Source organism: Oncorhynchus mykiss, chromosome 7 (genome assembly GCF_057628025.1).
Source record: "Oncorhynchus mykiss isolate SJ-2025 chromosome 7, ASM5762802v1, whole genome shotgun sequence".
Taxonomy (NCBI): domain Eukaryota; kingdom Metazoa; phylum Chordata; class Actinopteri; order Salmoniformes; family Salmonidae; genus Oncorhynchus; species Oncorhynchus mykiss.
This window is the reverse complement of record NC_143028.1, coordinates 47,233,508-47,247,125: the sequence shown is the minus strand read 5'-3', so window position 1 is coordinate 47,247,125 and position 13,618 is coordinate 47,233,508. Positions and strand designations below refer to the sequence as shown.

The 13,618-nt window shown below is 43.8% G+C and overlaps 1 protein-coding gene across 7 annotated transcripts in view; it reads left to right on the top strand.

Moving 5' to 3' along the window:
- Positions 1–13,618, top strand: part of LOC110527983 (polyhomeotic-like protein 2) — a 56,336-nt gene that overhangs the window by 14,635 nt on the left and 28,083 nt on the right. The window contains exons 1-5 of one of the 7 annotated variants that reach the window (XM_021609657.3): positions 594–818; positions 9,010–9,220; positions 10,168–10,326; positions 10,539–10,625; positions 10,727–10,894. In XM_021609657.3, the coding sequence (XP_021465332.3) occupies positions 775–818; positions 9,010–9,220; positions 10,168–10,326; positions 10,539–10,625; positions 10,727–10,894 (669 nt within the window). In that variant the 5' untranslated portion in view covers positions 594–774. Of the gene's footprint in view, positions 1–593; positions 819–9,009; positions 9,233–10,167; positions 10,327–10,538; positions 10,626–10,726; positions 10,895–13,618 lie in introns of those variants that run through there. The other 6 variants (XM_021609658.3, XM_021609654.3, XM_021609659.3 and 3 more) reach the window with 6 other exon arrangements.

Here is a 13,618-nt window from a genome sequence, read left to right as displayed (position 1 = left end):
CTTCAATTATCTTTTCAATTAATGTGCGCTATAATGAAATGCCTCTTTATAATTGTGTGGCTCTTTTTCATGTTTCTGTCAGATTATCATTTAGATAATTAATTTGAGAAATATCCTCAAATCTTTCAAACAGACCATAATACCCAATAATATTGCATATTTTTTTTCCAGTTCCTATTAGCTTATTTGCTAGAGGATTCCCATGACTAGCATATATGATCCTATCCTGAATGTTTGTGGTGTGTGTGTGTGTAGACTATAATAATTAATGATTATAGACTGTTATAACCCATGTCCTAATGCAATAATAACAGATGGAATCAAATTTTCTGTAATAAAAAAACTAAAAATATATTTAAATAGATACTATACATTTACAGATTGGGTTTTGTACTTACCCAATATGGTTTTGATGCTGGTTAGAATATTATGTGGCTGAGGCTTCATGCTACCAAATTCAGTATTCTGGCAGGGGGAGGGTAGAGGGTGAAATCATTACCACCATCTATATTAGAGGGGGTGCATGCGACCAATCGGCATGCTGCACTGCATGGGGATTCCATAGGCACCCTGTTGGTTGTCGCTAGGATACCACATAATCAGGAGGAAGGCAGGGGATAGGTTGGTGGGCTGTGTCTGTGTTGATGCTGGGATGGGGAACAGAGCAGAGTGTTCGTAGGGGATAGAGAGAGAGGCTGAGGTTTGGTTGGCTCCAACACACAGACACAGTCAGACAAAGAGGAGCAGCATCCTACAGGACCAGGGTCCCGGGGGATGGGGCATCACACTCCCGCAGCGCGCTGGGGGGGCCAGAGGAGGTAGGAGCATCATGGGCTTTGTCTCTGTGGCACCCCTCTTTCTATTATAACCATAAGCCTTGCTGTAAAGCCATTAATGTACATATCCTATGCTCGCTTCCTATATTGATCATGGTTTTTGACTGTGTTTTGCGGAATATTTTTATTGTGTGTCATTAAAAATTGGCTAGAGCTCGTTACATGATGGGGGCTCTTGTCCTTGCTGCACTCTTTGCTCTGTATAGACAGCCTGTCTGTCTTTAAAGCTCTTGTCCTCTGAACTATATGCAGATCTTCAGACATCAGACAGATGGTTATTTTAGTCTTGGAATGACGAGCAATCCCATGAATCAAATATAATTTATTTATGTTAATACTGGATGTAGGGGTTTGTGGGCCATGGATTTGTAACATCTTGGTGTGTAGGGGCTTGGTTTATGATACGATACTGCCCACTCCTAGTTTAGCCCCGTGCTCTAATCAACCCATTGCAGAATTCCTGCTGCCTGGCAGCCGAGCAGGTCGAGTGGGGGTTCCATGACTGATGGATGAGTGATTCCTCTTGGAGAGATGGGGGCAGCAGCGTTGCCAGAGGGGAATCCCTCCCTGCCTAAACAGGCTTTAAGACCCAGGCTGTTCCTGTGGAATGCTTCACCATGATGAGGAGGACAAGGCTTTGTTCGAACTAAAATCACTGTGTAACCAGACTAGATGTCAGGCATACATTGCTCACTGGGGCAGGCAAGTTAATTATAGGGGGGACATCCAGATGTGAAGTAATGCTCTCAATGATTGGAATTATTGGCAGGAAAAGGCTTTTGTATTGTAGCTTATAGCCATGGATAACCAGTAAACATATGGCACCTATTAGCTAGTCCAGTTCTGCGTGTGGTAGTACACACTACCAAACTTTACGGGGGAACAAGGTGAGGTTTGTCTTCACTGGATGGTTCTTAACCTACCGTGCAATGTAGGCCTAGGCTGTATCATATGACACCTTGCCTTAACCCACTGAAAATATAATTAAGAGGGGAGAGGAAATAGCTTAGGAATTGCTGCATAGCTACTACAGACCTTTTTAATTACTTCCATCGCAACCCTACCCCAACCACTCACACAGTCAAAATCCACAATCCATTCCAAACACTCAACCTGAGCCCTATGCCCCCTCTCTTCCTCCAAGCTCCCTTAACCCCTCAGCTGTTCTGCTCTCTCAGCCACTCCATCTCATCTGCCCAGTGTACTCTGAACCTCACGTCCTCTGCTAATGGAACAGTATGGCACTAGGGGGACAGTCAGTCACTGGGATGCTTCTGCTGCTCTAGAGTCCACTACTAATCTGATAATTGTCACCTGTTGGAGACAGAAAGGGTTCAGTAGCCAAACGCCTAATATGAGCCTCATAGTAGACAGTTTCAGTATCGGTGTACTTTAACTTTGTTGAAGTCATTATCACACCAGCTGTGATAAGATACTTTTATTTAACTTAAATGTGTCACTGGAATTCATTGTCTTTCAGAATGTACTCTTCTCCCCTTATTTGACATCATGCTCACCATTAGACATGTTGAAGAAAGTGAGTTGTTGCTATGGTAATCTGAGAATGGTGGGGAAAGTTTATTTAAAAAGGCCCCTGAAACTCAATTCCTTTTCTCGGTTATGTATTTCAATGCAAAATCAAACAAAGCTGAATGGCTTCGTTCACTAGAGAGCTCACGCATAGTGTGATGGGGCCTGTGATGATGTGGACTGCATCTAGGCCTAGCTAAAGTATTGGGTGACATTATATATTTTTTGTCTCTGTACTCCAGCACTTTGTATTTTAAATGCTACAATGACTGAGGTTAAAGTCCGCACTATCAACTTTAATTTGAGGGTATTTTCAATCATATTGGGTGAACCATTTAGAAATTACAGCAGTTTGTGTACGTAGTCCCCTCCATTTTATGGGACCAGAAATATTGGCACATTCACTTCTATATGTGTATTAATGGTGGTGGAAGATTGTTTTATTAAGGCAGTATGCTAGGGCTGTCCCCAACTAAAAAAAATATTGGTCGAACAAGAGTCATCTGTTCCTTCGACTGGTTGAAACATGTATTTTTACATATATAGACACACCCCATGTGTTTTAATAAAATCAACTATATGTAGGCTATTGTCGGATGCTTTAAGCACACTGTAATTTAAATAATCAAGACACACAAATGACTCGAGCCAGAGAAGGCCTAACCAGAAGGGGAAAAAAAGCTTGTTCCCGAACAAACCACCTCCCACTGCTGTTGGCCTTCGCAGATTCTATCATTACGCTTCCGAAGTTGATGGTCGTAGGCTACACCAGGGTTCGGCAACCTTTTTCATTTGGAGTGACAATTTATCTTAACATTTGTACCAATCCACGTGCCAGTTATGATTTTCATATGCACCTTTTCATGGAACAGTTAATTTATTTTATAATAGTCTTCTCTCAATAGATGTCATTTTTATTAATCACGTGACAAATTATCTAAATGAAAATTATACAAATCAAAAAGTAACTTCTATTGCCATTGCCAACTATGTTATGTACTAATACATTAAGCCTACAAATAAACATTGCAGCCTGCAGGTAGAAAATATTCTGATTTAAAAAAATTTAAAAAAGATATGTATTTAAAAATCATGTTGGCTATGCCTCTCCTGTCTGCAAGGAACTCAAAACATTGTGTCAACTTAGTGCAAGCTTGAGGCTGGGCCAACAAATTTGCAACATCGTATAAAATATTCTGGGTTCTCAGTTTCCAGAGCCAGTGAGCTCCAGACAGACACAGCTGTAGACTATTTGTGCAAGGGATAAGAAGTAATCATGTAGGCCTATTTTATGAGTTTTTTTTCCCTTTCACATCGAGTGGTTATCAAAAGGGAGAGTGCTGTAAAGATTTTTCCAAGTGGGCTAAATTGAGGATCTATTGTCATTCTCAATGGATGTAAAAACAGGCTTTGTTTACTTTCTGTTTTGAGGTAAAGAAAAAATTACTTTGAGAAGCTCCACAGCTCATTAGTTGAGTTAAGACAATCAGAAATACTATCAGATCCCCAAATGGGCACATGTATAAGCCTACGCTTACTCAACATTGACAGGAGCACTCTAAACAAAACACAATTTAATAAACTGACAACCTGTAAATGGAATGAAATAAACCAAAACTTGTTCATCACAAGTGTAGCTTAGGTTGTGCGAACAATATGTCCACTCCAATATGTTGAATGTATTAACAGAAGTTACAGTAGCCGAACAAACATTGTAAATCAAATCAAACTTTATTTGTCACATGCGCCGAATACAACAGGTGTTGTACCTTACCGTGAAATGCTTACTTACAAGCCCTTAACCAATAATGCATTTCAAGAAAGAGTTAAGAAAATATTTACCAAATAAACTAAAGTAAAAAATTATAAAAAGTAACACAATAAAATAACAAACGAGGCTATATGCAGGGGGTACCGGTACCGAGTCAATGTGCAGGGGTACAGATTAGTCAAGGTCATTTGTACATGTAGGTAGGGGTAAAGTGACTATGCATAGATAGTAATCGGCGAGTAGCAGCAGTGTAAAAATAAATGGGGGGGTTTGGGGTTGTCAATGTAAATAGTCTGGGTGGCAATTGTATTAATTATTCAGCAGTCTTATGGTTTGGGGTAGAAGCTGTTAAGGAGCCTTTTGGTCTTAGACCGCTTGAGGAAGCAGAGAGAACAGTCTGACTTGGGTGACTGGTGTCGTTAACAATTTTCAAATCAAATTTTGTTGGTCACATATTGGTCTGCTAATCAGCAGATGTTATTGCGGGTGTAGCGAAATGCTTGTGCTTCTAGCTCCGCCAGTGCAGTAATATCTAACAAATTACGCTACACACACATCTAAGTAGGAATGAATAAAGACTATATACATATGGATGATCAATGTCAGAGCAGAGCTTACTAAGATGCCATAGAATAGTATAGAATACAGTGTATACATATGAGATGAGTAATGCCAGATATGTAAACATTATTAAAGTGACTAGTGTTCCATTCCTTAAAGTGGCCAGTGATTCCTAGTCTATTCCTATAGGCAGCAGCCTCTAATGTGCTAGTGATGTCTGTTTATAGCAGTCTGATGGCCTTGAGATGAAACACATTTTGGGGGTTTCCTCTGACACCGCAGATTATATAGGTCCTGGATGGCATGAAGCTTGGCCCCAGTGACGTACTGGGCCGTACGCAATACCCTCTGTAGCTCCTTACGGTCAGATGCCGAGCAGTTGTCATACCAGGCGGTGATGAAACCGGTCCGGATGCTCTCGATGGTGCAGCTGTATAACATTTTGTGGCTCTGGCGACCCATGACAAGTATTTTCAGTCTCCTGAGGGGGTCAATGTGTTGTCGTGCCCTCTTCACGACTGTCTGGACCATGATATTTCATTGGTGATGGGGACACCAAGAAACTTAACTCTCAACCCGCTCCACTACATCGATTTTAATGGGGGCCTGTTCGGCCCATCTTTTCCTGTAGTCTACGATCAGCTCCTTTGTCTTGCTCACATTGAGGGAGAGGTTGTTGTCCTGGCACCACACTGTCAGGTCTCTGACATCCTCCCTATAGGCTGTCTCATCATTGTTGGTAATCAGGCCTACCACTGTTGTGTTGTAAGCAAACTTAATGATGGTGTTGGTGTCGTGTTTGGCCACGCAGTTGTGGGTGAACAGGGAGTACAGGAGCGGACTAAGCACACACCCCTGAGGGGCACCTGTGTTGAGGATTAGTGTGGCAGATGTGTTGTTGCTTACCTTAACCACCTGGGGGTGGCCCGTCAGGAAGTCCAGGATCCAGTTGCAGAGAGAGGTGTTTAGTCCCAGGGTCCTTAGCTTAGTGATTAGCTTTGTGGGCACTATGGAGTTGAATGCTGAGCTGTAGTCAATGAACAGCATTCTCACATACAGTGAGGCAAAAAAGTATTTAGTCAGCCACCAATTGTGCAAGTTCTCCCACTTAAAAAGATGAGAGGCCTGTAATTTTCATCATAGGTAAACCATGACAGACAAAATGAGGAAAAAAATCCAAAAAATCACATTGTAGGATTTTTTATGAATTTATTTGCAAATTATGGTGGAAAATAAGTATATGGTCACCTACTAACAAGCAAGATTTTTGGCTCTCACAGACCTGTAACTTCTTTAAGAGGCTCCTCTGTCCTCCACTCGTTACCTGTATTAATGGCACCTGTTTGAACTTGTTATCAGTATAAAAGACACCTGTCCACAACCTCAAACAGTCACACTCCAAACTCCACTATGGCCAAGACCAAAGAGCTGTCAAAGGACACCAGAAACAAAATTGTAGACCTGCACCAGGCTGGGAAGACTGAATCTGCAATAGGTAAGCAGCTTGGTTTGAAGAAATCAACTGTGGGAGCAATTATTAGGAAATGGAAGACATACAAGACCACTGATAATCTCCCTCGATCTGGGACTCCACGCAAGATCTCACCCCGTGGGGTCAAAATGATCACAAGAACGGTGAGCAAATCTCCCAGAACCACACGGGGGGGACCTAGTGAATGACCTGCAGAGAGCTGGGACCAAAGTAACAAAGCCTACCATCAGTAACACACTACGCCGCCAGGGACTCAAATCATGCAGTGCCAGACGTGTCCCCCTGCTTAAGCCAGTACATGTCCAGGCCCGTCTGAAGTTTGCTAGAGAGCATTTGGATGATCCAGAAGAAGAGTGGGAGAATGTCATATGGTCAGATGAAACCAAAAATATAACTTTTTGGTAAAAACTCAACTCGTGTTTGGAGGACAAAGAATGCTGAGTTGCATCCAAAGAACACCAAACCTACTGTGAAGCATGGGGGTGGAAACATCATGATTTGGGGCTGTTTTTCTGCAAAGGGACCAGGACGACTGATCCGTGTAAAGGAAAGAATGAATGGGGCCATGTATCGTGAGATTTTGAGTGAAAACCTCCTTCCATCAGCAAGGGTATTGAAGATGAAACGTGACTGGGTCTTTCAGAATGACAATGATCCCAAACACACCGCCCGGGCAATGAAGGAGTGGCTTCGTAAGAAGCATTTCAAGGTTCTGGAGTGGCCTAGTCTCCAGATCTCAACCCCATATAAAATCTTTGGAGGGAGTTGAAAGTCTGTGTTGCCCAGCAACAGCCCCAAAACATCACTGCTCTAGAGGAGATCTGCATGGAGGAACGGGCCAAAATACCATTTGCAAATAAATTCATTAAAAAATCCTACAATGTGATTTTCTGGATTTTATTTTCTTCTAATTTTGTCTGTCATAGTTGAAGTGTACCTGTGATGAAAATTACAGGCCTCATCTTTTTAAGTGGGAGAACTTGCACAATTGGTGGCTGACTAAATACTTTTTTGCCCCACTGTAGGTGTTCCTTTTGTCCAGGTGATAAAGGGCAGTGTGGAGTGCAATTGAGATTGCTTCATCTGGATCTGTTGGGGCGGTATGCGAATTGGAGTGGGTCTAGGGTATCCGGGATAATGCTGTTGATGTGAGCCATGACCAGCCTTTCAAAGCACTTCATGGCTACTGACGTGAGTGCTACGTGGCGGTAATCATTTAGGCGGGTTACCTTAGTCCCTGTGCCCAACAACACTATGGTGGTCTGCTTTAAACATGTAGGTATTTCAGACTCTGTCAGGGAGAAGTTGAAAATGTCAGTGAAGGCACTAGCCAGTTGGTCCGCATGCATGCTCTGAGTACACATCCTGGTAATCCGTCTGTCCCCGCGGCTTTGTGAATGTTGACCGGTTTAAAGGTCTTGCTCACATCGTCTACCGAGAGCGTTATCACACAGTCGTCCAGAACATTTGGTACTTTCATGCATGCTTCAGTGTTGCTTGCCTCGAAGAAGGCATAAAAGGCATTTAGCTTGTTTGGTAGGCTCACGTCACTGGGCAGCTCGCAGCTAGGTTTCCCTGTTGTAGTCCGTAATAGTTTTCACACCCTGCCACATCCGACGAGCATCAGAGCCGGTGTCGATTAGAAATTATGGGACTTAACGGTAAATGTAGTACTGATGATACTGGTGTGCCATCCCCGCGGCCTCCGCAATGGATTAGTACACCGAGACAGCAAGACATGAAATAATTATTATTTAAATATTTTTGCAACTGCTCGACTAAAAAATGTTTGGTCAACCAAACAATCGTCCGGTCGACTAAATGGGGTCAGCCCTACAGTATGCATATTTTCCCAGTTTCTTTCCACCAACGAGAGATTTAAATCGAGTTAAGGAGGAAACTGACGTCTTTCTCGGTGCAAATCATAATCCATGGTTCGTTTGTTTTAGCATTTATCAGCATTTTATAGTTTACACATTTCTGGCTCACTACAATTCAGTAGAAAACACATGGCAGTTACCAAGCTACATTCATTGGAAAATATGTTTACATCCAAATATTATTAGCATTTTGCCATTGCATTTCTTAATTGTTAAGCACGTTTGTTACTTCCCGGTTCTACTGATGTTTTCCTGCACTCTGCCAAACGGCGTCCTTGCAGAGGAACACACTATTATTGATTGGCATGACATCATTGGGGAAGACCATTTGGCTTAATATTTTATTATTATTATTATTAATGTTATTATTATGGTATGTGTATTTGAAAATATGAATCCAGTAAATATTTACTGGAAACGCATAGAGAATTCCTGTTCACCCTATGCATCATGCCAATAGGGTTAACCCACTTTGTGGGAATTGTAACGTGGCTGAAATAGAGATGATCGCCACACTGCCCCCTCCCAATGGGAAGGCACGCCCTCGTGCTTCAACTACTCAGCCCCCTCACACGTCCAGGCTGTGCGTTCAGGTGCATCATGCAAATAGGGTTAACCCACTTGGTGGAAATTGTAATGTGGCTCATATAGCGAGGATCGCTACTATGTCTATGCCCAGTGTCTATGCCCAGTGTCTGTGCTCAATTATGTGTCCCATGTTAGCACAAGTGCTGAAATGAGACAAGTACAGTATGTATACATGCAACATTTTGCATCATCTTAGGAAAGTCATGTCATTCTTATACAGGCTTATAGGCTTTAGGGTTGCTTCATGAAGTTACACTGAATAGGCTAACACAGTGACTGCACATGACATGGTTGGACATGGCCCAATATGTCTGAGCCCTATGGCTGCATTGTAACTCTCCTGTTTTGTAGGTTCAGGAGAGCTTGTCCAAAGGGCAGCAGGGGAAGGGCCAAACGAGGAGAGGGCACCATGGACAGTGAACATGTGCCTCCAGCCTCCAGTGCCAGCAGCACTGGGACCACTGCCTCCAGCACAAGTACCACCAGCAGCAGCAGTGCGGGGAGGCAGGCTGTGCCTCACATCTCTGTGTACAGCGGGATTCCTGACAGGCAGACGGTTCAGGTAAACTTCAGGGTAAAAAGAAACATGCCAGTCCAGTGTGACACACACATGTTTTGCATGAACTGTCTTCCCATTGCATTCCCTGCAATAATACAATTATTGTCATTACCCTACTGCCATCTGCTGGTAAAACATGCATGTACCGTAAACTGCCCAGTATTGCACTTAGCTCACTATAGAATTTTGGAACGCTATGGAATGCTCATAATAAATGAGACTGTGCAATTTTATAATTTTATCTCATTGCATGATGCCAGTGTACTACATCGAATAAACAATCTGTCAATACTATTGACAGCTGATCAGTGTTGCTATGTTTCCACGTTCCAGGCTCGGTCCTCTGCTATTTGACCCTTGACTGATGTGAAACCCAGCCTGAATTAGACTGTCAGCGTTTTGAAGGGTGACAAACTGGTCTTAGGTCTCTTCTATCCTTTACCCTTTCTCTCATCTGCATGCTCTCCTCTGCCCTTAGCAAGAGAACTAGCAGCATTGTCACTACTTGCCTACTCAACATAGTGGACTCCTGGTCCTTTGGGCTCAATAAGAGAAGTGAATGGAGGTTTCCATCACAATCACCACCCTCTCTGCCCCCTGGAGGCTTAGGTCAGAGAACCTCTATTAGGCCATGTGCCCTGGGTCAATCCCTTTCTCCTGTTGCCTTAGCAACTGTGGTGAGGTTGTCAGTCAATTTGAGTCATGAATAAAGGACGTGCTCAGGGACCGAAGGACTTGGCATTGGATGAGAGAATGCATTGGTGAGCCTACTCTCCCTAACAGGAGGAACACATTTCCACCCAAGGAATCTCTCTACCTGCTTTTAATGGATGTGTAAAAACAATGTAAATGGGAATTTATTTTACAACCCTGTAAGTCCCCTTTTAAAGCCTGTTGTTGAGAATATTACCCCAACCGCTAACCTGTTTCTTTCTCCCTGTGTACTGAAGGTGATCCAGCAGGCGTTGCACCGGCAGCCCAACACGGCTGCGCAGTACCTGCAGCAGATGTACGCAGCGCAGCAGCAGCACCTCATGCTGCAGACAGCAGCACTCCAGCAGCAGCACCTGAGCAATGCACAGCTCCAGAACCTGGCCGCCGTACAGCAGGTGAGCAGCGGAGACGTAGGGAACTGTTAAACTAGGGAATGAAACAGGCCTCCAACAAGGCTGTGGGCTAGTGTTAGGGTTTTGACAAAGATGAGAGATGAGGCCAGTGCTGGGGTTTGGTTGGTCAATCAAACAGTTATCTTCAGATGAAGAGGAATTTAAGTGTTGACCCCTACATATTCCCTTAACGGTTCTCACCTGTCATGTCACAGGCCAGTATTGCGGCAGGAAGGCAGAGCTCCACCCAAAATGCCACTTCGTCCCAGCAAACAGGATCATCCCAGACCACAGTGAGTGCAGTGAGTCATGTCTAGTAACTAAGGGGTTGGGTTCCAAGATGTGTAGTGTTTTTGTTGGTGAAGTTTTTTAATCCTTCCTGTCTTCCCTGTCCTGTCCCCAGATTAACCTGACCACGTCCCCGGCTGCAGCCCAGCTGATCAGTAGAGCCCAGAGTGTCAGCTCTGCACCCGCCGGCAGCATCTCCCAGCAGGCCGTAATCCTGGGAAGCCCGTCCAGCCCCACCACCCTCACTGCCAGTCAGGCTCATATGTACCTGCGTGCACAGATGGTAAGCCCCCAGAAGCATGCCGACTGGCACACACACTAGCTGGCTCAGCCGCACTTCTGGAGGCTTTGTGTGATGAAGGGCAGTGTTGGGGAGTAGTGAACTATATTTTGCAGTAGCTTGGTGGTAGTTGAACTAAATTCAAATCTTGGTAGTGTTTTATTTTGCGATGTAGCTAACTACTGAAACTACACACCACATAAAATAGGGGTGAAGTAGGCAAGGATTTCCTTTTTTTCGACATCAGACCTGCCTAGTTCTCACTTGAAACAGTTTTTGTGTTTAATAGGCTAAATTACACATTCTGTTAACATCTGACTCCAGAACACAGGAGGTTGGTGGCACCTTAATTGGTAAGGAAGGGCTCTTGGTAGATGAATCAGTGGAATGGTATCAAATACATCAAACGCATGGTTTGATGCCATTCCATTTGCGCCGTTCCAGCCATTATTATGAGCAGTCCTCCCCTCAGCAGCCTCTACTCCTCCAGAGTGATCTGTTCTTCCAATTTTGTTGTCTATGATATTTAGTTATGGTAATTTATCATGAAGTACTGACCTTTAGTTAAGTACACTTATATTTCTCTTAAGGGTAGCTTTAGTGTTGCTTACCTTCTTCCAATGTGAAGTAATTGGTAGCTTAATAAACTATATATTTTCAGATAAGCTTCCCCAACACTGAAGTGTGTGCTGTTTGTGTCGCCACTGTTTAGTTTTATGTTTTACATTTTATTTCACCTTTTATTTAACCAGGTAGGCAAGTTGAGAACAAGTTCTCATTTACAATTGCGACCTGGCCAAGATAAAGCAAAGCAGTTCGACACATATAACAACACAGAGTTACACATGGAGTAAAACAAACATACAGTCAATAATACAGTAGAAAAATAAGTCTATATACGATGTGAGCAAATGAAGTGAGATAAGGGAGGTAAAGGCAATAAATAGGCCATGGTGGCAAAGTAAATACAATATAGCAATTAAACACTGGGATGGTAGATTTGACAGTAGATGAGTGTGCCAAGTAGAAATACTGGGGTGCAAAGGAGCTAAATAAATAAATAAATAAATACATTAGGGGAAAGGTAGTTGGATGGGCTATGTACAGGTGCTGTGATCTGTGAGCTTCTCTGACAGCTGGTGCTTAAAGCTAGTGAGGGAGATAAGTGTTTCCAGTTTCAGAGATTTTTGTAGTTCGTTCCAGTCAATGGCAGCAGAGAACTGGAAGGAGAGGTGGCCAAAGGAGGAATTGGCTTTGGGGGTGACAAGTGAGATATACCTGCTGGAACGTGTGCTACGGGTGGATGCTGCTATGGTGACCAGCGAGCAGAGATAAGGTGGGACTTTACCTAGCAGGGTCTTGTAGATGACCTGGAGCCAGTGGGTTTGGCGACGAGTATGAAGCGAGGGCCAGCCAACGAGAGCGTACAGGTCGCAGTGGTGGGTAGTATATGGGGCTTTGGTGACAAAACGGATGGCACTGTGATAGACTGCAACAATTTGTTGAGTAGGGTGTCGGAGGCTATTTTGTAAATGACATCACCAAAGTCGAGGATTGATAAGATGGTCAGTTTTACGAGGGTATGTTTGGCAGCATGGGTGAAGGATGCTTTGTTTGCGAAATAGGAAGCCAATTCTAGATTTAACTTTGGATTGGAGATGTTTGATGTGAGTCTGGAAGGAGAGTTTACAGTCTAACCAGACACCTAGGTATTTGTAGTTGTCCACATATTCTAAGTCAGAACCGTCCAGAGTAGTGATGCTGGACAGGCTGGCAGGTGTATGCAGCAATCGGTTGAAGAGCATGCATTTTTAGTTTTACTTGTATTTAAGAGCAGTTGGAGGCCACAGTAGGAGAGTTGTATGGCATTGAAGCTCGTCTGGAGGGTTATTAACAGTGTCCAAAGAAGGGCCAGAAGTATACAGAATGGTGTCGTCTGCATAGAAGTGGATCAGAGACTCACCAGCAGCAAGAGCGACATCATTGATGTATACAGAGAAGAGAGTTGGCCCAAGAATTTAACCCTGTGGCACCCCGATAGACTGGCAGAGGCCCGGACAACAGGCCCTCAGATTTGACACACTGAACTCTGTCGGAGAAGTAGTTGGTAAACCAGGCGAGGCATTCATTTGAGAAACCAAGGCTGTTGAGTCTGCCGATAAGAGTGCGGTGATTGACCAGATTGCATAGCGGAGAAGGTACGGTGGGATTCAAAATGGTCGGTGATCTGTTTGTTAACTTCGCTTTAGAAGACCTTAGAAAGGCAGGGTAGGATAGATATAGGTCTGTAGCCGTTTGGGTCAAGAGTGTCCCCCCCTTTAAAGAGGGGGATGACCGCAGCTGCTTTCCAATCTTTGGGAATCTCAGATGACAAGGAAGAGCGGTTGGATAGGCTAGTAATAGGTGTTGCCACAATTTCGGCAGATAATTTTAGAAAGAAAGGGTCCAGATTGTCTAGCCCCGCTGATTTGTGGGGGTCCAGATTTTGTAGCTCTTTCAGAACATTAGCTGACTGGATTTGGGAGAAGGAGAAATGGGGAAGGCTTGGGCGAGTTGCTGTGGGGGGTGCAGTGCTGTTGACCGGGGTAGGGGTAGCCAGGTGTAAAGCATGGCCGGCCATCAATTATAGTGGATTTATCGGTGGGGACAGTTTCCTATCCTTAGTGCAGTGGGCAGCTGGGAGGAGGTGCTCTTATTCTCCATGGACTTTACAATGTCCCAGAACTT